The following is a 24,243-nucleotide window of genomic DNA, read 5'->3' on the forward strand; positions in this document are numbered from 1 at the left end:
AATGCTATTTTTCAAATAGGACCACTCTCTCCTCGTAACTTTCCTTTTCACTTCTTGCTTTTTTCTTTTCTCTTTACCGTTGTTATTGCTTGTTGTATATTAGAAATGAAAACAGCAACAATTACATAAAAACCCGCAACTATCTAATCTACCTTCAGAGGCTTAAACATGATGTTAACCCATATCTTCCTTCAAAAAAAGCATCCAAGGGTGATCCAGGCAGGCGTCTCTTGTAGGATGCTGCACCTCATGCCTGCAGTGTTATTTTAGTTTTATTGCACTTTCCAAATGACATCGTTGGCATAAAAATGCCAGTCTGGATTCCCCTCCCCCATTTAATCCAGATTTACCCTTTCCAGGGCAAATCAGATAAATAAATAAAACCTGTTCCCAATGACCCATTTGCAATACAGTGGTACCTCAGGTTACATACGCTTCAGGTTACATACACTTCAGGTTACAGACTCCGCTAACCCAGAAATGGTGCTTCAGGTTAAGAACTTTGCTTCAAGATGAGAACAGAAATCGGGCTCCGGCGGCGCGGCAGCAGCAGGAGGCCCCATTAGCTAAAGTGGTGCTTCAGGTTAAGAACAGTTTCAGGTTAAGTACAGACCTCCAGAACGAATTAAGTACTTAACCTGAGGTACCACTGTATCTGAACAACCCCCATGTACAACATTAACTCTGTCTGGAAGCACCCTCAGGATCCTGCAGCATCTTAAAGGCAATGTCTTTATTGTGGCCACCTTCCCAAGCCGGTGCCCTCAGGATGCTTCAGACTACAGCTCCTGACATGTGAAGAGCTGCCACTTCTGGGAGGGGACTGTAGTGTGAGCTTAGGGAGGTGGGGCACACTAATGTCTTGTACTTCCCAAAGCATCCTGAGATGGGAAAGAAATTTCACGCATTTCGCATTTCAAGGAGAAACTACATAGCCCATGCTTTCTGAAACAATCCATGGACTGAAACGCAACCTCCATCCTTTCAAATCTGCACATCTCCGAACTTCTCAGTTGCACTTCTCTGGGCAAGTCATGCGCACAAGAATGTGCATGTCTGAATGAAGTGTGCAGAGAAAATGAATGTCACTTCGTCTGTTTATGTTTGAAGAAACTCTGATCAGGGATGGGAAATCAATGCTCACCCCACATGTTGTTGGGCTACAACTCTCACCAGTCCTAGCAGGCAGCGGGAGGGCCACAGGGTTCCCGCCCCTGGGCTTTTCTCAAAATGAATTCAATGTGGTTTTACAATAATAAAATGTAGAATCATAAGGTGGATCTATACACAGGGGGTGGGATGAACACTATAAATAAGTCAGAAATTAGATCGTTATAAGAAAATAAAAAAAACCCTACAGAAAAACACATATAAAAAGTTCCTGCTCTCTGGTGCCATCTGGTGTTGCATGTTTATAGTGCATTCAAATCATTGTTTTTTTACTAATGTAGCCGAGTCCATAGAGTTGGAAGGAACACAAAGGTCATCTAGTCCAACTGACTCTTTTGCCCAATGTAGGGCTTGAACCCACAAACCTGAGATTAAGAGTGCCATGCTTTAGCAACTGAGCTATCATGTCACACGCACACCAGTTTTATACATCAACTCTCTCTCTCTCTCTCTCTCTCTCTCTCTCTCTCTCTCTCTCTCTCTCTGTGTGTGTGTGTGTATACAACAGTTGAACAGCATTAACACAATCAGCCAAGAACCCTAGCAAATAGAAAGAACAGTGACTCCTAAAATACCTGAAGATCTAAAGAGAGCAGCATCAATGTAACACAAAAAAGAGAAAAATGCTCAGATAATAACCTCCTTTTGAACAGCTGCATTTTAACCAAGCACATCAAAGTATCAAGACTTGACATGTCTCAGCTGGAACAGCATTCCTCAAGGGTGGCCACTTTAACATGGCCGAAAAAGAAATCGCATCACGATAAAATTTGCACGCTCTATTCTATAGGTATAGATGCAAATTACCACCATTTTTTAAAAAAAGGAACGTGTTCTGTTTCGTCATGGGGGGCTGGAGGAGACTGTGGCCTGGGGGCCCTGTGTCAGTGCCTGCTCAGTCCACTCTCCAGGTGGCAACTTCCTGCCCGTCTCCCTTGAACTATTTCACAGGCCAATCTCATTGTTCCTTCCATTTCCCAGAACTGGATAGGGATGCAACTGCATGCAAAAGTCAGCATTATTTTGGGATAGGGTTTGGTGGTGTGCAGTTCCCATATATATGGGGCACGTGCTAAGAGGCGGCAGTGAACAAACGGAAATGAAACAGAGCCTGCAAGCTACACCTAAATTCCAAGGCATAAATATACAGTGATATTTCATAGTAGACAAGAATGGCCTGTACGATGGTGGCGAGTTAATACGGACCAGCTTTACCAAACCTTCCAAGTGTCCTTATTTTCCAGGGACGTCCCTGATTTAGAGAAGCCATCCTGGTTTCTGATTTGATCCTGGAATGTCCCGCTTCTCCTTAGGATATCCCTATTTTCATTGGAGAATTGTTGGAGGGTATGGTATGGAGTTATACGAACCACCAAGCCATCTTAAGGCAATCATGTATAGGGAAGTTTTTTTAAAAAATGTTTAATGTTTTCTTATGTTGGAAGCTGCCCAGAGCTGCTGGGGCAGCCCAGTCAGATGTGTGGGGTATAAACAGTAAAATTATCATTTATGGAATGGGACGTCCCTATTTTCATCGGAGAAATGTTGGAGGGTATGCTTTACTCTTAAGGTTGGGATCATTTTGAAACAATGGCAGTAATGGAAACAGGCACCCAACTCTGCCACAAGTGAAGTCAGTCTTCTAGTTTCCAATGGATGTCCTTTTTCTGGCAATGCCTTATGGGAAAGCAAAGGGCAGCCATTAGAAACTAGAGGACGAAAGAGGACGCATCTAGTCTATTTTGCATGCATAGATATAAATGGAGAAATAATTGCTCTAATTTAACCAGAAATTCAATACATTTCACTGTGAATGGGGGAGGATGGTGACCAGGGCGAGCTGAGAGACTGCTCAGTCTGTGGTCCAAATTTGTTGAGGGACCATTTCAAGGGTCTCTCACCTGCTTCCAGAAACCAATGATGAACCAAGCCATTCTTCCAAGAGAGGAGGCCTACTTCAGCCGAGGCTGAGGCCTGCATTGTTGGGCACGATATCCCACTGGCTTCGGTGTGCCCAGGACCGCAGCCTTGGGCTGGGGCTGGATTGTGCCCACAGTTCAACCCCAGGCTCATTAAATTTGATGAGGGCACCCAGGTTTACTCTGAGGGCCGAGTGGCCGAAACAAAACAAACTTTACATAAGCCCGTCTTTGCTTTGCTACCGGGCATTGAACTAAGCAGGCCCCGGTTCAGCGCCCAGGGGTCTAATTGAGAAGGGATAATTCCCTGTGCCTTATGTAACATGCCATGTCCTCTTGGCGGCAACAAGGACTGGCGATGAGCAAATGAAGGAGCCACCCTGAAATCCAAACAGGATAATTTGGTCTTTTCAGGGTCAATGTGGATGGAGCATATGCTTTGCATGCAAAAGGTTCGATCCCCAGCAGCATGTCCAGCTAGACCTGGGAGAGACACCCTGTCTGAAACCCAGGGGGCAGGGCAGGGGCTGCTGCCAGTCAGAGTACACAATACTAATCTAGATAGACCAAGAGTCTGATTCAGTATAAGGCATCTTCCTATCTCCTGTCTTCCAAACTTTGGGGTGCTGAGGGGCATGGTGGAAATTGTTGAATGGTGGCATATTATGTAATCCCACAGCTGAGGGGGGGAGCACTTATGCAGTGGGGAGCCCACCAAGACTGGAATTGGCCTGCAGGATGGGGTGAAGGAAGTCCAGCAGAACAGAACATAGTTTTACTGGGTCAAAACAGTGGAGCAGATTTTACGTTCCTCACACAAGTTCTTTGCAGGAGCAAAACATGGGACAAGAGAGGGTGGTTTTTTTGCTTGCGGTTTTTTTCTGTTTTGTTTTTTTTGCTTGAGCTATAATTCCAGCATTCCTCCTGGATTTTACTGAGGTAGGAATTTCTAATCGCATTATGTTATGACCAAACTTTAAAGATTTTTAAAAATTGGTTTTAAGATTTATTTATTTTTTAATACAAAAACGTTATTCTTTAAACTGCCACTGAGTTGTAAAGAAGTTATTTGGCTGCAGGGGAGAAATGCATTTTCTTTATTAAAACACACACACACACACACCTACAACTGAGCCTTTAATGATTTCGCTGATGTGGTTTTTATGTAGAAGTTTTCTGAAAACAAAAGCTTGGAAAGGGGGTATGAGAAATCCACGCATTCCCCTCCCCCACCTCCGCAATCCTACAGTATTGCAAGGCATCACCTCATGGATCAGGCTGATCAACTTGTTGCCCCTGCTGAGGATTATAATGAAATGTCTTGGAACTGAAGAACCTGGAACCCCAGATATAGAGGACAGAGGCGCCTTTCCCATAGGGCTTAGTGGTTCATTGCGCCAGGGCGCTGGCCTCTCAGGGGCGCCCCAGTGAGTGGGGGAGCTGCATGGCTTTGCCGGCGGCCTCCCCTTTCCCTGCACCCGCCAGCTGGCCATCACCCACTAACTCCAAGCCCTACGAGAAATATCATCACCATTATTATTATTATTATTATTATTATTATTATTACTACTACTAGTAGTAGTACTACTACTACTGCCCTCCACCCATAGATATCAGGGCAGCTCACAGCCTGAAACTACGGTACTAAGCACATGCTAAAAACTAGAACAAAGGCAAACCAAACCAAGCCAGCAATGCTCCTTCTCCCTTATTTGTGAAACAAGCCTGTTAATTGCCTATCCAACTAAAAAAATAAAAAGGCACTGAAGGTTTTTGAGATCACTGCAAGCTAAAAAGCATTGCAGGGGGTTGGGCTAGATGACCCGCAGGGTCCCTTCCAATTCTACGTTTTCCTGAAAAACACACACGCACCACCCAGCTATGGTCCCTCTGCTGTCCTCGCCCCAAGCAACTGCGTGTGAGACTTGCTCCCCAGAAAGTGTGCCTTGTCTTGTACCTGTGGTTTTTGGTCTCTCATCAGCCCTCTCCCCCCAATCTGCTCATATTCCTTTCTCCCTAATCTCCAATATTACATTTTCCTCTGGTTGAGACTTAAAAGAGAAAGCCCTAATTCCCAACTGTGTTTCTTGCTGCCGTCCTACTGTCTTCTCAGAAGTAAGGTCCTATTAGATTCAGCAGGGCTTACTCTCAGGTAAGTGCAGTTAGGGCTGCAGCCTTGGTGACCCAAGTTTTGGGTCCTTTTTAGGTTCAGGATGTCACTGCTTTACACCCCCACCCCACCCCCCACAAAATTTGAAAAAGTCAGCTTTGTACTGAAAACACAAATTGTCTGTGTCTTTATTAATTTATTAATTTATTTAAAGAACAACAAACTGGCGATTGCTTTAAGTTTTTGATATGTGGTGATTTGAATCATGAGGATGAGTTAGAACAGGGGTCTGCAACCTTTAAGACAAAAAGAGCCACTTGGACCCGTTTCCGAAGAAAAAAACAACTGGGAGCCGCAAAACCGGGAGGGTGATGTCGGGGTGGTGCGTGACTAACGCACGCACCGCCCCCATGCGACGTCACAGCTAGTACAGCGCCGACCACAGTGGGGAGTGTCGGGGCACACAATGCGCCTCCTCCCCTCGCTAGTATCCGCCCCGGAGCCACGGCAAAGGTGTAAAAGAGCCACATGCGGCTCCGGAGCCGCGGGTTGCAGACCCCTGAGTTAGAAGAACTGCTGGGTCGTGAATGAGTCTTGCTTTGGAATTGAGGACTTCACTGGATTTTCTTCTGCCTTTTCATTTTATTTCATTTTATTCTCATTTGTTCTAAGCCAGGGCTTGTTAGAGACAATGTGTAAGCATGGTGTCAGCTCCCTAAAAAAAAGTCAACAACTTTGGGGTGTCCCCCCCTTATAAAAGGTTGACAACTCTGGGAAACCGGGGGGTGGGGTGGCGAAGGGATCTTAGCACCACAGGTCCAGATATGCTTAAGAAGGCCCTGATAGAGGAGCAAAACTACTCCAGGGCCAGTACCTTTCAGGTGGGGGCCTGCTGGAGAGCACAGGGGCCCACAGACCACTTTACAGTGAGCCTCAGTGCAACAACCTACCTAGCCCTTGACTGCCTTGGGGTTGGACCAATGCCTCGTGTGTTGGGGGAAGGAAGCTGAGAGTCAGGGAGGGAGGAACTCTTTCTCCAAGGTGAGAACTGCAGTGCAATATTATAATCTTAGACTATCTAACTGTGAAGATACATAAAATGAAAGGGTTTAAGGTCAGTGAGGAGGAGGAGGATTGGTTTGAGAAGCTATTGAATTATTTGGGTAGGTTTGAACAATCTGGGGCAATTAAAATGTTAAAAGTTAAATAAACCTTGTGGAGGGAGGAGTGTTAAGGTATACAGAATTGTACATATGGTTGATTTGAATATGTCATTATTGATTATGTATATGCAATGTACTGTGTCAGCCACCTGGGGGGGTTTCACTGTTTGTGTTTTGGTTGTTGATTAAAAAAAATATACATTTTTTTAAAAGAAAGAGGCAGAAGGTTAATATTTTTTTAAATGGTGAAAGGAGAATAGAAAGGAACAGGCTAAAACAGGGAAGCTGTTACAGGAGAAAGTGCAAGTAAAAGGAAGGATTAAAGAAACCGTCAATTGCGGGAGGAGTTAGAAGTTTGCTGTGAACGGGAGAAGAAATTACAAGAGATGAGGAAAAGAAAAGAAGTTTGACAAGCGTGGAAGAGGAGGGGAAAGCAATCACAGTAAAAGCCCCCTAGATCAGCAAATCCCTCCTATAATGGGGAGAAGAGTCAACATTCTTCCAGAGCTAATGTCTGTATTGGAACTGAGGAGAGATGAAGAAGGAGCCCCTTGTGAGAAGGAAAATGAGGTGGCAGAGAATTTAGCAGTGGTATGGAAAAGGCACCCACTAGATCTGCTTGCCAAGCAGAGGATCTCTTAGCAGTGAAAAGATGCACAACTCGCCTGCGTTAAGTGACCTGTGGTCTGCGCTTTGCTTACAAAGCGAAGATGCGCCTTCTTGAGTGAGGCGAGTCCCAGAATTCCTTGCAAGAATCCCAGCAAGCACTAGGTCACTGGCTCCCAAAATCAGTGGCACCACCCCCTGGGGGCACTGGGAGCAGCCGAGTGGCAAATCACCATCAGACTTCAAAAAGCTGGTATCGCTGGATCAAGTTCCTCAGTTTCGTTGAATTAATCAAACTAAAGAGTTTTAAATGGATTTGGAACAAATGTGCAATTATTCGTTACTGTTTTGAATTAATTGTGTCTTTATGTTCCTTATTGGGTCATGCAAACTATTCTTGTGAATAATGCTTTTTTTAAAATATGAGGTCGGTGGCCCAGAGGATGAGTTTATGGAACGGGGAGGACGGGACCCCCCCAAAAGTCTGAGAACCATTGCGCTAGGTGGTCTCCTAGCAGAGCATAATTTACCTTCTGCCTGACCTTGTTGTACCCATTTATTTCAACAAGGCCCAGGAACTATGGCTGTCTTTGGCAGCTGGGCATCCTATTCAGTGTTCCGTTCCATGCTTGTCTGTTCTGATTTTTTCCTCCCTTCAGACAAAACTTCCTCCCAGTCCTCTGCCTTTCTTCCCTTCCTGACATCCTGCTCCTTCTGTCTTGCCAGTGTGAGGTGATGCGGCTTGCATTTCATTAGGTGAAATCGAAGCCTCGCACAGCCAGACGGAGGAGAATCTCCTCGCCACACTCTGGGGTGTTATGCAAGGGAGCTCAATCGGCAAAAGCAAATCTGCGCAGCGGGAGAAGGAATCTGGGCTCAAACAAACAAACAAACAATACCAGCAGAGCCCCCCCCCTCCAGATCTGGTGTCAGGTGTCTGCCAAGAAGAACCCCCTGGCAAGAAGAGTCCCCTGGACTCACTGAGGGAAAACGACTTGCCCAAAGGCCCTCCGAAAGCTGGAGCTGACCCCAAAGACTTCGCAGATGAAATGAGGGGCAGCCCTCTTCACCCCGACTCTCAGGCCAACCATCACTTCCAAGAGGTTAATTGATGGCTACTAGCCACAATGGTTCACAGAAGAAGGCAGAAATGCTTCTGTGTACCAGTTGCTGGAAACCCCAGAAGAAGAGAAGGCTTTGTGCTCGAATCCTGCTTGTTGGCTTCCCAGAAGAGGCATCTGGTTGGCCACTGTGAGAACAGGATGCTGGACTAGATGCTGGACCATTGACCTGATTGGCCAGTGGGCTCTTATTATTGTTGTTCCTACGTTCTTAGCCACTCACTCAGCACTGCGAAAGGTTCTTTCTCTGCCTGATGAATGTAAAAACTCATTATGGTGTATTGTAGTAGAGGAAATTGCTTGCAAAAAGGTATACATTGGTCAAAACTGTGTACAAAAAGATGTCTATCATGACACAACCCCCAATTGTCCATATTTTCCACGGACAGTCCCAGATTGACAAAAGTCATCCTGGTTTCTGATTTGATCCCAGAATGTACCCCTTTTCCTTAGGATGTCCTTATTTTTATCGGAGAAATGTTGGAGGGTATGGAATTATACGACACACACACCCCGAGCCAAGGAGATAAGTAACTATACACTACAGCCTTTAGAAGACATCTGAAGGCAGTCGTGTATAGGGAAGTTTTAAAAATGTTTAATGTTTTATTACCATATGTTTTTATATAGGCTGGAAGCCACCCAGAGTGGCTGCGGCAACCCATTCAGATGGGTAAAAATAATAAAATTGTTTATTATTAGTATTAGTATGAAATAGGCTGCAGGGGTCAGCAGACTTTGTGAGGGGCCGGACCATATTGGGAGGGGGGGGATGAACGAATTCCTATGCCACACAAATAACCCAGAGATGCATTTTAAATACAGTGGTACCTCAGGTTACATATGCTTCAGGTTACATACGCTTCAGGTTACAGACTCCACTAACCCAGAAATAGTGCTTCAGGTTAAGAACTTTGTTTCAGGATGAGAACAGAAATTGTGCTTCAGTGGCACGGCGGCAGCAGGAGGCCCCATTAGCTAAAGTGGTGCTTCAGGTTAAGAACAGTTTCAGGTTAAGAATGGACCTCTGGAACGAATTAAGTACTTAACCCGAGGTACCACTGTAAAAGGACACATTCTACCCATGTAAAAACATGCTGATTCCTGGACCATCTGTGGGCCAGATTTAGAAGGCGACTGGGCCAGATCCGACCCCTAGGCCTTAGTTTGCCTACCCATGGAATAGGGTGTCCCTATTTTCATCGGAGACATATTGGAGGGTATGCAGTCCTGTTCCAAAACATGGTGGCGGCTTTTATGTAAGAGTAAGGAGGAAACCTTTCAGGCTAATAGCTGTGCAGACTCAACAGCAAAGCTGATCTCTCCCCACAGGGTTCCCTGCATTTTTGAACCTTTTGCAGTATTTTCCTTTGCAATATTAATGTGTTGCTAAGGTAGCGAGTTCCTTTCGCAGCAAAGCGCAGCGCTTAAACCTCTTGGAACTTGCGGGCTCTTGGCAAAGCTGCCCCAACTCCGAATGCACATATTTAATTATAGAAAGCATATTGAAACTAGTGGCATCTCACAGTTTCATTCCCCTTTTAAAATTTGCTGGGCATGATCCAGCCAAAGCAAAGCACCTGTAAGTCCCATTGATGTCAGTGGAAAAGCTTTAAGCAGGGGTTTCATCCCCCATTGAAATGAATGAGGCCCAAAAGATAATGGAGGTGATCCCAGAGTCTGTCCACTGAAAGCATGAGACAGCCAAGCTCAGCCAGTATGAGCCTAGCTATGGCCTGGATAGCAGACTTGTCTCAAAAATGCTGTGTGTACCTCCCTCAAGTTCTCTAAAGAAAAAGCAGGATAGAAATGAAATAAACCAGCAGTTCTTAACTTTATCTTGATCATGGCCACTCTTTTAAATTTGGCAGCTACCCGGTCTAATCCCAATACATTTTATGCAGTGAAATCAGAGCATTCATTAAGAAGCTTCTTCCTTCCTACTCTCGTTTCCTGAATTCCCATGAGCATCATAACAAGGATTCTGCAAGAAGGAAAGCTGAATCCTGTATAATTTATGTGTGTTTCCACCCTAATTTTTCAGTGGCTCATTTCAGACATCATATCAGACAATGGTTTGTACTAGCCACAATTTAGAGCCCAAACCATGGCTTGAGTTTCCAAACAGAGGCAAACCATGGTTTAGAGCCCCTTGTCTGCTTTCAGTTTTCATCTGCCCGGCATTCCCATCTTCAGGTGCAGAGAAATTGTTGTAACTGTGGTTTGTCAATTTAAGCATCATGCCGACAAGTGGCTAGCGCAAACCACAACGTCTAAACCTTCTTTACGCAATGGTTTCATGGCCAAAGCAAACTGTCACCTGTCAATGAAGACTGCACACTAAACCACAGCTAAACCTTCCTTAATCAAGCTTTGGTGTGAGGTCCAAAATTGAGTCAGAGAGCTGGAAGATTTGAGCTCTGAGTTTAGATGGAAAGGAGATCCACAAATGCCCAGTTGCTTCCTTAGAATCATGTTCAGGGTCATTGGTTTTGCTGCTTGCTGCAGGGAGATTAGTTTTGGAGTGCTCTGCCTTGCTAGTATATCGGTAAATCAAATATTACAAGACACCTCCGGTTGTGATACCTCCAGATGAAGGAAAGGAGAAGGTGTTTTCTACCTCACTGCCTATTCACTGCAGGCAGCACTGCTTCCATTCTGACACAGTTTGTCTTCCACACAAAAAATGTGTTACTCGCTGTCTGCTGTGGCAAAATTACATAACTGACGCAATTTATTACATATATGATGTTAGTTGCATCATCATTAAATGTGTCTACCCCATGCCTCTTATTACAAAGGAAACAGAATGCAAATAGGAAAGAAACGCACTCTGGAATGTATCGTTTGCAAATGGACAGAAACAACAGCCACATTTGCTGGATTGATTTCCACCCAGGACACTTGGTATAAGTGCCCTGCTCTGCCAGGTTAAGAGTGAGGAGGAACATCCTATTATGTCGAAACCAGGGATCATAGTTTGTTGCTCCCTTGCAAGCCACATTCCGTCAGCTGGCAACAAACCTTTACTCAAGGTTGGCCAGCAATTGTGGCCTGTGAGGAAGAAACAAACCACAGTCCCTGGGTTTGATTCAATGGGGAGCCAAGGCACAATGGTTGGTTTATCCCACTCGCGCCAAAGGAAGAGCAAAGCAGGCGCCATCTGGCAGCAGGGGTTAGCTTGCTGCTTCTTTATAATAAATCACAATTTGCCGGAAAGTCTGGCTTCCTGTTACCTGTGAATGCAGCCAGTGAGGGCTTCTGCACTGCTTCAAGGGAAACCTGGAGTTTTTAAGAAATGCAATTCTGCAGCTAAAACCGCATTCAACAAGTTTTCTGTGCTCCCAGGAAACACACAGCCCTGCCTCCTTCCTCAGTCAGCAGTGAGCCTTATGCAATAATCTGGCCTTGTCTTGAACTTCTGGCGTATATAGATTTCACCCTGGGAAATTTGCAGGAGCAAACAATGTACAACTATTATATTGTAACCAAGTAAATTGTACCTATAAGCCCTCAATTCCTGAAAACACCCATGGATGTTGCAGTATCTACGTGGTGACAATTTGTATTCCAGAGGAGAGGAGGCCAGAAAGTAACACTTGCAAGGGCAGCCATGATGGGTAACAACAGTTTAGCAGCTCAGATGCCTACACATTGCACCCAGGAAAGTCTGGTCCAAAATCTCAAGGTTCAGAAATTGTGAACATTTGTAACATAAAATCGTGATCTAAATGGCTAGCCTTCATCTCTTAATTTCCTGGCACGAACAAAGCGGCCTTTGCACCAGTTTTTGTATGCCTGACCTGTTTTGTTGTTTACATCTTATATCTGCTGCGCATGTACATACATGCAAGGAGATTGAAGCTACCTTCAGATATAATATCAAACCATGCATGGGCAACTTTGCATAGAGGTCATGTGACACAAAGAGTCAGCTCCTACTCAGGAAACGGCTATGGGCAGGATTCCTGCTTTGCGGGGGGTTGGACTAGATGACCCTCGGGGTCCCTTCCAACTCTACAGTTCTATGATTCTATGACTCTTTCAGATTTGCAGTTCCCTTCATTGCTTCTCCCTAGCGTCACATGCGAGGGGTTGGAATGAGAAACATTCGCAGTTAGCATCCAAGCACAGCAAACAATGGTTTGCTAAGGCCACTGCATACCTTTAAACCAGTGTTTCCCAACCACTGTTCCGCGGCACACTGTGCCACGAGATGTTGCCTGGTGTGCCGCGAGATGTTGCCTGGAGGGAGGCGGGCGAGTCGGGCGGCGAGAGGCGGGGCGGCGGCGGCGAGGAGAGGCCGCCCAGCGCGGGGCTCTCGCCGTCTGCCTGCCTGGCTGCCTGCGAGCTCGGCGGGCAGCGCCTCCGTCCGCAGCGCCCGCCTCGTGGCTCTCATTCCCTGCCCCTGCCAAAGCTCACCCAGCCAAGCCGCGCTCTCCTTCCTGCCTCGCTTTGCTGCCTCCTCCTCCCCCCACCCCCAAAGCTTGGAGGTTCCCCAGCAAGGGGGAGGGAAAAAAATTGAAACTTACACTTTCGTGCGTCCCTCCCGGCGTGACGCTGCGCACTGACGTCACGGGGCTGTAATGGTGGTGTGCCTCGAGATTTTTTTCATCAAACAAGTGTGCCTTTGCCCAAAAAAGGTTGGGAAACACTGCTTTAAACTAGGACCACAAACTAGGACCAGAGGGGTGTGAGTGTCAAACTGGTCCTTTTCATGCTAATTTGTTAGTCTTCAAGGCAAAGGCCACACCGGCTGCATTCAGACGTAACAACAAACCATGGTTGCGAGACAGGCATGTGCAAACCATCGTTTGCCTGTTTGGATAAGGGGAGGAGGCAGGCAGGTGGACATGAGCCTCAGAATCAGGCTTGCTTGTTGTGCTAAAACTAGGGTGTGGTCCGACTGTAGCAAATATAATATATTTCCCCATCTTTCCTAACCTCCATGACAATTTATTTATTTATCTGTTGCATTTAAACCCTCCCTTTTCTTCCAAGGAGCTCATGATGGCGTATATTGTCCTCCTCCTCATTTAATCTCCACAATAAACCTGCAAGGTAGGTTAGCTTAGGCTGAGAGGCAGTGACTGGCCCCTGAGGACACATCAAGTGAGCTTCACACCTGTGGAGAGATTTGAACCCTGGCCTCTTGGGTTCAACACTCTAACCACCACACCACATTTGCATTCAGCGTTAGAACGGGGCCCTTTCATTTCAGCATCTATAAAAGAGAATATTGCCCTGCGTTGCCTCTTACACCTTTCCTGAATCCCTGAAAAATGGGCAAGTAAGATTGAAGCACAGAACATGGTCCTGAACGTGTATACTGACTTTGAGCCTGATGTCTCAGCGCTCAAGGCAGGGAGCACACTGGGTTGTATTTGTGTTTTCTGCCCATCCCCAACTTGAAAAGGAGTTGCAGGGATCAAGCTGGTGTTTGAACTTGAAAGACAATGAGGTATAGTGGTTAGAGCATTGGGCAAGGACCTGGTGAAGACTAGGGTTCAAATCTCCCCACAGGTGCCCTTTGGCTAGTCATTCTTTCTCAGCCTAACCTACTTCATAGGGTTACTGGCATGTACTATGGAGAGGGGCCACTTTGAGCTCCTTGGTGGATTATAAAAGCAATTACAATGGTACCTCAGGTTACATACGCTTCAGGTTACATACGCTTCAGGTTACAGACTCCGCTAACCCAGAAATAGTACCTCGGGTTATGAACTTTGCTACAGGATGAGAACAGAAATCGTGCAGCGGTGGCGCGGCGGGAGCGGGAGTCCCCATTAGCTAAAGTGGTGCTTCAGGTTAAGAACAGTTTTAGGTTAAGAACAGACCTCCAGAACGAATTAAGTACTAAACCCGAGGTACCACTGTATTAAGTAAAAGTAATGACATGTAAATGAATAAATAATTTTTGGTCTTATCCTCTCAACAAGAGCAGCAAATTTCTTTCCAGTTTCTCAGAGCTATCATGCTATGAATAATTTACAAGCCTAACTTACCTCGCGGGGTTGTTTTGGGGATTAAAGGAGGAAGGGAATAACCATAAGTTCCTTGGAAAAAAATGTGGTGTATATATGCAATGAATAAATAAAAGTAATAAATGAGCAGAATGCAAAGCAAACAAGTTATCCTGAAGGCCTCACATATAAAAGGTCAGAACTGGCCAGTGAAAAGGTCAGCTCGTTGATTAGTTGTCCATTCAATACTGATGCGTGTTTTCATTATTGGATTCTATAGCCGAAACATTAGGACATACCATAATCTTTTCATCACGTGTTTAATATTCTTGTACTATTTAAACACAACACACAAACATGGCTAAGGACATTTGTTGGAATGGCTGTCACTCAGTGACAGAGCACCTGCTATTCATCTAAATTCAATTCCCAATAGCAGTACCACCAGGTGGGGCTCAGAGACAGCCCCTGCTGAGACCCTGGAGAGCCATTGCAGCCAGTCAGTGTGGACAATACTGAGCTAGGTGGACCAAGGGTCTGACTCGGTGTAAGGCATCTTCCTATGTTTCATGCTCTACCCCAAGAAAGAAAAATACAGAGACGCTTTCACCCCAAAATAGAGTGACACTACACAAGAACAGAGGGACGCAGGTGGCGCTGTGGGTTAAACCACAGAGCCTAGGACTTGCCGATCAGAAGGTTGGCGGTTCGAATCCGTGCGACGGGTGAGCTCCCGTTGCTCAGTCCCTGCTCCTGCCAACCTAGCAGTTCAAAAGTACATCAAAGTGCAAGTAGATAAATAGGTACCGCTCCGGCAGGAAGGTAAACGGCCTTTCCGTGCGCTGCTCTGGTTCGCCAGAAGCGGCTTAGTCATGCTGGCCACGTGACCCGGAAGCTGTATGCCGGCTCCCTCAGCCAGTAATGCAAGATGAGCGGCACAACCTCAGAGTCGGTCACGACTGGACCTAATGGTCAGGGGTCCCTTTACCTTTTACACAAGAAAAGGGACTTCAAAATGGCTTCGTCTCCATTAGAAGTCATGGATGTTGGATGTGGAAGACATGTTAAGAGGTTGCTGTACACAAAGCAAAACTACTTTGAATATGGAATCAAGTATGGAATCAAAAGCAGGGAAAAGCAAGCTACGGCTGCCTTTGCCAATCTAGTGCTGTCCAGATGTTTTGGACTACAACTCCCATCAGCCCCAGCCGTCAATCAAATTGTAAAACGGTACCCGAACCGTGCAGAGCAGGGGGGAGAGGATCGCAGGGGCCTGTACAACAAAGAATTCTGAAAAGCAGGGGAGCCAGTCACTTGGAGAGAGGCCCATGTGCATACCACGGGGTTTGGCTCATGCTTGGTTGGAGGTAGGGACTGCTCTCACAATCCCTATGAACATCCATTGAACAAGCGAAAAGAACTCATGCTCTGACGTGTACAGACAAATCGCGGTGTGCCGGCAGACCAGCATCACCAACTAGGCTTGGTGGGAGTGTGTGTGTCTTCAAACCATGGTTTGTGATAACGATGGTTTAGCTTAATGTCATAAAAACAGAAGAAGAGCCTGCTGGGTTGTGCTAATGACCCATCTAGTCCAGCATCCTGTTCTGAACTGTGGGAAACCAGCAAGCGAGATTCTAGAACAAGAGGCCTCTCCCCTCCTGTGGTTTCCAGAAACCGAATCTCCTCAACACTCAGCTTCATTAGATGTGCGAACTGGCAGACCAAAATTATGGTGGTCGCTTCCCCTCCAAGAGGCTTGCCTGTGTCAGAGGAATGAAATTGCTGAGTGGATGAGGAATCAAAGCAGACAAGAAGCTCTCAACCATGTATGTTTGGAACCTCAAGTCATGGCTTGCTTGGGTTCTAAACTATGGTTAGAGCAAACTATGGTTTAGTGTGATGTATGAACTGAGTCACATGTTGCATTAAAATATTCGATCTGAGCTAGATTTTCACTGCGTTGCACAAGTGATGGCGAGTTCACACAGCTGTAAGTTGTCCTACAAAAATGCTCTTGAAAGTCGTCTGGATCGTTACACTGTTTGTTGTCGATGTTTTCTTTTATCAACAAACTTTTTAAAAACTGCAGAAATCCATGTCTCAATGGTTCCCTTTTTTGAAAAAAAATATAAGACAGTCTTAAAATGAAGGTGTGGGTATGTCTGTATTATTACTGTATTCCCATTTTGCTGTGTTTCTGGAGAGGGAGGTGAAACTGAGAGATTCTGGCATGCACTGAGTCACCTCCTAAGTCCATACAGTATTTGAGGCACAATTTAGCTCAGAGCCTTGCTGGGCTACACAGCTTACGCTTGTAACCACTATGCTCTGCCGAGCTCTCAAGAAAAACGCCTCTGTCAGAAAAGATGCCTGGCTTCCCTGCGACAGAAAGGTAACAAATCACGCTCTTATTTATTCCTTCAGTTGCCTCCATTAAATAGTAAGCCAGGAAGCAGGGTTTGTTGGATTTCCCTCCCTCTTTTCTGATGCGCCTGCTAATAATATTGTTATTCGAATCAAAGCATTGTAGTGTTGGAAGGGACCCCGAGGGTCATCTAGTCCAACCAGCTGCAATCCAGGAATGAAAAACAAAAGCATCCGTGGCAGGTAGCCATCTTTATTAATCATAATACTAATATCACACACATCTCCACACATCACCTTGGGTTGCCCTCGGTTTCCCCCATGCAAAATATCTCCATACCCTGACACAGCGGTGTTAACTATATTTTGAATGAACAACAAAAGGGGGTCATAATTAATATTCCCAGGACTGAATGCCATTGTGTCCCACAAAGAGGAAGAGGAAAGTGACATGGGCAGGTCAACCTGTTCCTCGCCATCAGAAACCACTTCATTCTTCCCCTGAATATGTTGCTGACTACTCCTTTCTCCCTCCCTCCCCTTGGTTTTGTACCCAGGATGAGGGTCTTTGATGTTGGACGAAGATCAGCTGTGGCAGGAAGGCACATGGATGGACAAGAAAAATGGTTTTCTGTGTCCTCCGGGGACTCAATTAGGAAAATGGTGATGTATGTTGGTTTGTTGTCCCCCTTTCCCCTTGCCAGGAAACTCTTAATTAGAGCTCCTTGTTCTTTTCCTTTCTGTGTGGCTCGTTTTGGGACCTCAGAGGTGAGCTGCTAGTCAGGAAGGTTTTCGCGAGCATGTCTTTCAAGGGAGCAGCGGCAGCTCCTTGCAAGAGATAGGAAAGACTCTTCACCTGCATTTCAGTTCCAACTTCTCAGCACAGACACATTCTGGTCTGCAGTTTTGACTGACGTACCCATTTTTGCAAGCAACACCCCCTCGTAGAATGCATCTTTCTAATTTGTTTTCACAGCCTGACTGTGTTTTGCTTCTCATGTGGGTTTCCTAGATATGCTGTTCAAAGCAAACTGAATCAAAATCTCTGCCCCATCCCTACCTCTGCTAGAAACCCTGGGAAGCTCCTGTCACTCAAGGAGATGGCAGTGATGATTACTATTCCTGATAGGCCACAGTCCTGTTGTTAATTTCCCTCCCTCGGATGATGCGGAAGCCCTGCTTCCCCTAAGCTGCTGCTTAAAAGCTTTTGGTCCTAATGGGAGCAAAAAAGGACGTTTTAAGAAAAAGGGCGTTTTAAGGACGAGAGGATATGCTAAAGACTCAGAGACTCGGCAGACCCTGAACCACATCCAGCCACAGCTCAGCCTATGTAGTCCACAACAGTGGACAATTCAGCTGTCAACCCATGTGAAGCAATCACATGACCCAGACCACACTCTCCTGGGTTTGCATGTTACAGGTAGGGTTCCCAAATGACCAAGGCCTGGACTGTTCCTGGGTCTCTTCTGCTTTTAACAGTATGGTATATCATCATCAGTGGATAATCTGAGAAATGAGACATTGGAACTTCTCACAGCACAGAGGGAGACACCAGCTTACTCCAGATGTTTCGTGGCACGTGAATGAACGTTATATTTACACAACTCTCCCTTACACTCTCTGACATCTTTCCTTCTCAGTGTGTGGTGAACCATAGCGTGCCACATGTGATCTGGAAAAACTATGGTTTGCAGAAAACATGAGTTTCCCCACAAACCATGCAATGTCTGCTTTCAATGTATCAGAAAACAGAGCTTTGCTTCCGACACAAGCCCTATGAGGGCTCAATTCAGAACACACCCACAGAACTTATGCATCCTCAAAGAGCGGGAAGGCATTGCCACAACAGAGAGCAAAACTTGCATAAAATTTCCATATACTCTGGAGCAGGGCCTTTTCAGTGGCAGCACCCCAGTTGTGCAGCTCCCTTGCCTTGGAGGCACAAGGGACCACAGCACTGATAGGCTTCCGGCACACAGCAAAGACTCCTTTGGTCTCCTGAACTTTTAGAGGACACGTTTGGTTTAATTTCTACTTCCCCCCACCTTAGGCTCTGACCGCGCAGGAACGGTAGGCCCTCCTTAATCTAGTATCACCCATCACTTTGCAAACTCCTTTCCAAACCAGCAGTTAAGTTATATCCACCCTGGCATCTTTAAACACAGCAAAGTCCTTTTCCCTCCCCCTGCCCTGCACTTCAAGTCTCCTTTGCGCACCAGAGAATCTTCCTTCCTTACCTGACTCCTTTCCCCATGCCTGCAACAACCCCCACAAATTCCTATTTAAGGAAGCCATCATCTGCACATGCCCAATAACTGTCCTAACTGTGCACACCTCAGCTTAACCACAGTGTGTGTGTTTTCAAATTGGACGGAAGCTGGTTTGAGGGGAAAGAAATCCATCAGGAGTATTCCTCAAGAAACTACAGATTGTCTATGGATTGTGGCTAGCACCCATGGGTCTTCAGCTTCATGCAGCAGCGGTGGGAGTGTACTGGAGCCAGGGCAATGGTCCTGCATGCAAGTCTATATGGTTGGGGCATATATCCAGGGACGCCTGGGAGAGACTCCTTGCCCGAAACTCTGGAGAGCTGCTGCCAGCCAGTGTAGACAATACTGCACTAGATGGACCAACGGTCTTGACTCAGTGTAAGGCAGCTTCCTATTCCCCCTCATTTCCTCTGAAAGAGCCCTATGAGGCAGGTTGGGCTGAGAGAGTGTGACTGGCCCTCAATGTCACCCAGTGAGCTTTGTGGCCTAGCAGGGCTCTGAGCATGGGTCTCCCCATTCCTCATGCATGACTCTTCTCCATTACACCACACTGTCCTTGTTGCAAGTTCAGGAGACCATTGCAAGGAGGTCATTGCAAGGAGTTTGGGATCAGAGGGTGGGGGGCTTCCTCCCTTCTCCACCCATAATAGACCCATAATAGACCAGCTTCATCTTGGATGCAGCTGCTCCTGGGTTGAAAACAAACCCACACAGACTGATCCCCATGCAGTCTTTGGCCACAGGTGGGAAGGACCAAGCTCAATGGTTGAATTATGGAATCATAGCATTGTAGAGATGGAAGGGACCCTGAGGATCATCTAGTCCAACGGCCTGAAATACAGGAATCACAACTTATGCATCCCTGACTGATGGCCCACCCGACCTCTATTCAAAAACCTGCAACGAAGGAGTCCGTTCCACTGTCAAACAGCTCTTACTTTCAGAAAGTTCTCCTTAAGGTTTTGTGGCAATCTCCTTTCTCGTCGTTTGAATCCATTCATGGTCCTTCCCTCTGGAGCAGCAGAAAACTAGCTTGCTCCATCTTCCATGTGACAGCCCTTTGGATATTTGAAGACGGCTATCATGCCAACCTCTCTCTGCCTCTTCTTTTCCAGGCTAAATCTATCCAACATCCTCAACTGTCCCTCATAAGTGTGTATCTGAAGAAGTGTGCATGCACACGAAAGCTCATACCAAGAACTAACTCAGTTGGTCTTTAAGGTGCTACTGGAAGGAATTTTTTTATTTTGACTATGGCAGACCAACACGGCTACCTATCTGTAACTGTCCCTCATAAGGCTTGGTTTCCAGACCCTTTTATCCTTTGCTCAGCGGGAAGAAGGTCCCTGGCCAGTGATGGGGAAAGAGAAAAGCCCGTGACTGAGACCCTGGAAAGTCACTGCCAGTCAGAGTGGACAATACTGTGCTGGAATCTCATTAAAACAGAAAGGGGTCAAACCATCGCAAGAGGTAGGCATCCCCAAACTTGGCCCTCCAGATGTTTTGGGACTACAATTCCCATCATCCCTGACCACTGGTCCTGGTAGCTAGGGATGATGGGAGTTGTAGTCCCAAAACATCTGGAGGGCCGAGTTTGGGGATGCCTGGCAAGAGGTGTTGAAATTTTGGGAGGCTAGATAGTTGCAACGGAACGGTCTCGGGGGTTGGGGGTGCACGTTTTTATTTTTTATTATTATTACTTTGTTAAAATAAAAATAATATTCACAAGGGGAAAAATCTGTACTGGAATCTGACTTAATAATAATAATAATAATAATAATAATAATAATAATAATAATAATAATTTTTAATTTATATTCCGCCCTCCCCAGCCAAAGCCGGGCTCAAGGCAAAGCTCCTTCTGATGTCTGATGTTTGGCTTTAGACCTGAGCTTGCAGCTAGCTGAGAAGACTCACCAGAGAGCCTGGCATGGTGGCCCCAGAGCCCTTTGGACTGGGTCTCTCTTGGATCCCAGCACCTAGTGGATGAAGTATTGAGGGGGGCCAGGGAGCAAAGAGGGGGGGGGTGGACCTCTCTCTTCCTCGTCCCGTTCCTCAAAAGCCCCCACTTGCAAAGGAGCCAACTCCTAGGAGCCGAGGTCCCTTCTGCTTCCCACAATATAATATTTGAGGGGGCCAGGGGTCCCCCAAAGTTGGTAGGCATTGTCATTCAAATGGGGTTTGTGTGTGCTGCATCTTGTGATCGATTATGTGGGGCAGGTCACTTGGACACTTACCTGCCCCCCCCCCCAATATTTTATCCAAGTTAGCACCCCTGCCCACTTCTCCAGTAGTATTGAATTCTATTAAAATGGAGGGATTTGAATAGATTTAAAATTATAAGCTGTGGTGTTTTGTTTTTAAATCTGTTTTGATGCACATACTAGAAGAGAAGTCAGTTTGGGATCCTGGCGTATTTCTTGAAGTCCTGTCCTATCTTTTGGATTTGGTAGAGGGAGGTGTCTGGCATCTCAACAAAAGCAGCTGGATTTTCCTTCCTCTGGGACACCAAAGTTCCCACGACGGCCAGCATCCCTCAGGGCCAAACCACAGGTTAAAGAGAATGCAAAAATTCAGGATTATTTTTATATTTAAAAAAGCAAATAGCTGGAGGTGTGTGGTAATTAATAGGATCAGGGCACACAATGAGGGAGGATTTAACCCTTTTCTTCCCTGCTGTGGACCTGGGCTTGCGGGGGGGGGGGGGAGCGGATATATACTGAACGTGGCATTTGCTTTTGGGATGGGATGGGGGGTTTCTTCTTAATGCAGGTGGACCAGTAATGCACATTAGCAGGGCACACTTGCTCACAGGTGATAAAAGTGCACAGGACTTTCTCACTTGGACACTTTCAAAACCGGATCTCCAAAGAGGCAGTGTGGCGTAATAGTTAGAGTGTCAGGCTTGCCAATGAGACACGGGTTCAAATCACAAGGAAGCTCACTCTTCCAAACTCAGCCTAAAGTCTTCTCCTCCCTCCCTCTCAAGCCAACCTGAAAGGGCTGTTGTGAGGGCAGCATGGGGGGTGGCAGAGAAACAGAAATGAGGATGCCGCCCAGAGCTTTCAGCAACGAGGATCCCCCCCCCCCCGAACTTTTGGGAAGGCAAGCCGGACAAAAACCACAATCCATACGGACGGCAAAGCGGCGATTCACGCGTGCCCACCAACAAAGTCCTTTGGTAGGCTACAGGTGCCTCTGGCGTTTGCCGCGAAGCAGGTGCCCGGGATCCGCGCAGTGGCGTAGCGTGGGGGGTGCCAGGGGTGCCGACCGCACCGGGCGCAACATCTGGGGGGGCGCGAGTCCAGAGGGAAGGGACAAGTTCCTTCCTCGGCCGGGCTCCCCGCCGCCACCGCCAGCCTTGCGCCCTAGCGCGCGCGCCCCCCGCCGTCGCTGTGGCTGCGCTCCGCTCACTGCTCGCAGGAGGAGCAGCCGCTGCAGCAGCGCCGACGCCGCCACAGACGCCTGGCCGGGCACGGGCAGCCTCTGCACCCTGCCGCCGCCGCCATCCCCTCGGCCCAGCCACAGGCGGCGGCTGCTTCTGCCTCCATCCTCCTCCGGGCAAGCAGCGTTGTTTGCGCGGCAGCGCCAGCGGCAACTCGTAGGTTAGGGGTTGGGGGGGCGCAAATTACTTGCCTTGCCCCGGGTTAGGGGGCGCAAATTACTTGCGTTGCCCCGGGTGCTGACAACTCACGCTACGCCGCTGGATCCGCGGAAGCTTGGCACTGCCACCGACGTTACTCCAGGAAGCTCGGATCCGGTCCCCATTCCCACCCCACAACGCAGGAGAAAGCCAAGGGCAGGAGAGCACTTTGCAGGGCGCGATCCTCCGACTCCCCCCTCCCCACAGCCAAACCCCCACTTTTTGAGCCAAGATAGATCTCAAGGTGGGGGGGGGCAGAGTCTCGAGGAGCCCCCGTCCCTCCCGCACAGACTTTCCTCGGAGTTTCTGCCCGACGCCCCCTTCCCCGGGAGGCGACCCCCTCCCCCCCTCTCCCCCCACCCCAACTCTGACCTATGATGATGGCACAGGCGCTGACCAGCCCGATCTCCTTCTTGAGCGCGACCTTCTCGGCGGCGCCGGCGGGGCTGCTCGGGGGGGCGGCGCCCTCCGCCCGGCTGCCGCTCCCTCCGCCGCTGCCCTGCTGGGGGGTCTTCCCGGGGGGCTGCGGCTGCTCCTGCCGGGCGGGAGGGGCCGGCTGCTGCTGCTGCGCCGCGATGCTCTTGCGGAGGCTCCGCTGCTGGTTCTCCCCGGCCATCGCCTCGCCTCCCCCGCCGCCGCCGCCGGAGCCCTCCGCTCTGCTCTGCCGCCCAGCTGCGGGGGAGGGGGCAACGGGGAGCGGGAGGGAGGGACGGAGGCGCATGCGCCGTGCGAGGAGAGGAGCCCGGGGTGCCCGAGGTGGCTCGGCCCGGGGAGGGCGGGGGGCGGGGGAGGTCGTGGTGTTTGTAACCCACCCACCCCCTCCGATTTCCAAGTCTGCGCGTCCAGTGAGAAAGAGAGAGAAAAGGATAGACGCGTGTATATACATTCACACGCACACGCGGACCATGCAGTCGCGTCTGGGTGCAGAGACGCTTTTGGGGGGGGGGCTGTACGAGCAGCAGGGGCAGGCGAAGCAAGTGGGGTGGGGGGCGCTCGGCTCCGCTTGGATCCCCTCCCTCCACCGGCCTCGGCATCCCTCGCCAGCCCGGGATCAGCCAGGCAAAGGGCTCCTAGGGACTCTGGCTCCCCTCAGCTCCAACCATTGGTCCTGCTGGCCTTGGGCTGGAGGAAGTTGGACTGGACTCGTGCCTGTTGGGCTTTTCCCTTGGCGGGGGTCACTTTCTATGTGTGGCGGGGGGGGGGAGGTACTCTGTTTGCCATGGAGGGGGTGTGCTTGGTTTCTCCTTTGCTGCCCCACCTGCAGCCCCAGGAACCTCCAGAAGGGAGTTGCTGCCACGGGCATTAGGGGGATGTAGATTTTAATGAGCTAAATCGAGTGGAAGATTATGAGTCGGGAGAACGGTGTAGGAACTTGACAATTTCTCTTTCGGTTGCTATTTTGTTAATATTGTTGCATAGATTATGCTGCGTTGATTGGTTAAACATATAATAATATGCATTATTGCTTTAAACGGGATGTTTGGCTTATTTTTTTCAGTTGTTGCTTTGTTAACAGTGCTTTATAGATTGCAATTGTTTGGCTGATGACTGTGGCAATCCATTCAGACTGGTGGGGTACAAATAAATTAATAATAATAATAATTCTATAGGACTCCTTGTGTATTTGTGATGTTCTATTATGCTCTAATGTTTCTGTTCTCGTTTGTAAGCCGCACTGGGATTCATTTGAATGGAAAGGGGCATAGAATCACATTGATCAAATCTCTCTCGCACGCACTCCTTGAGGAGCAAAATAAAAACCCTCAAAAGCTGATCTTGGGAGCTGTCGGAAAATGAGATTTTGTTTCATTAGAGAGACAAATCCCCGAGGAAAACCCACGCACGCGTCTTCTCCCGTGGCACCAAAAAAAGACCAACAAATGACACGCTTTTGTCGCTTGCTTCAAACCC

General features: G+C 47.8%; 1 protein-coding gene across 5 annotated transcripts in view; it reads right to left on the reverse strand.

The window, feature by feature from the left end:
* The window catches only part of SLC7A10 (solute carrier family 7 member 10), a 45,201-nt gene extending 22,217 nt beyond the window's left edge, over positions 1-22,984 (reverse strand). For 4 of the 5 annotated variants that reach the window (XR_014010524.1, XR_014010525.1, XM_081204004.1 and 1 more), the window contains exon 1: positions 22,705-22,984. Coding sequence is in view for 3 of the 5 variants with exons in the window: in XM_081204004.1 (XP_081060130.1) it covers positions 22,705-22,948 (244 nt within the window). In the remaining 2 variants the exon portion in view is untranslated. The remainder of the gene's footprint in view (positions 1-22,704) is intronic. The other variant, XM_081204003.1, reaches the window with a different exon arrangement.
* Positions 22,985-24,243: the final 1,259 nt, after the last annotated feature.

The sequence above is a fragment of the Podarcis bocagei genome (genome assembly GCF_964188305.1).
Source record: "Podarcis bocagei genome assembly, chromosome: 7".
In the NCBI taxonomy this organism is placed as follows: domain Eukaryota; kingdom Metazoa; phylum Chordata; class Lepidosauria; order Squamata; family Lacertidae; genus Podarcis; species Podarcis bocagei.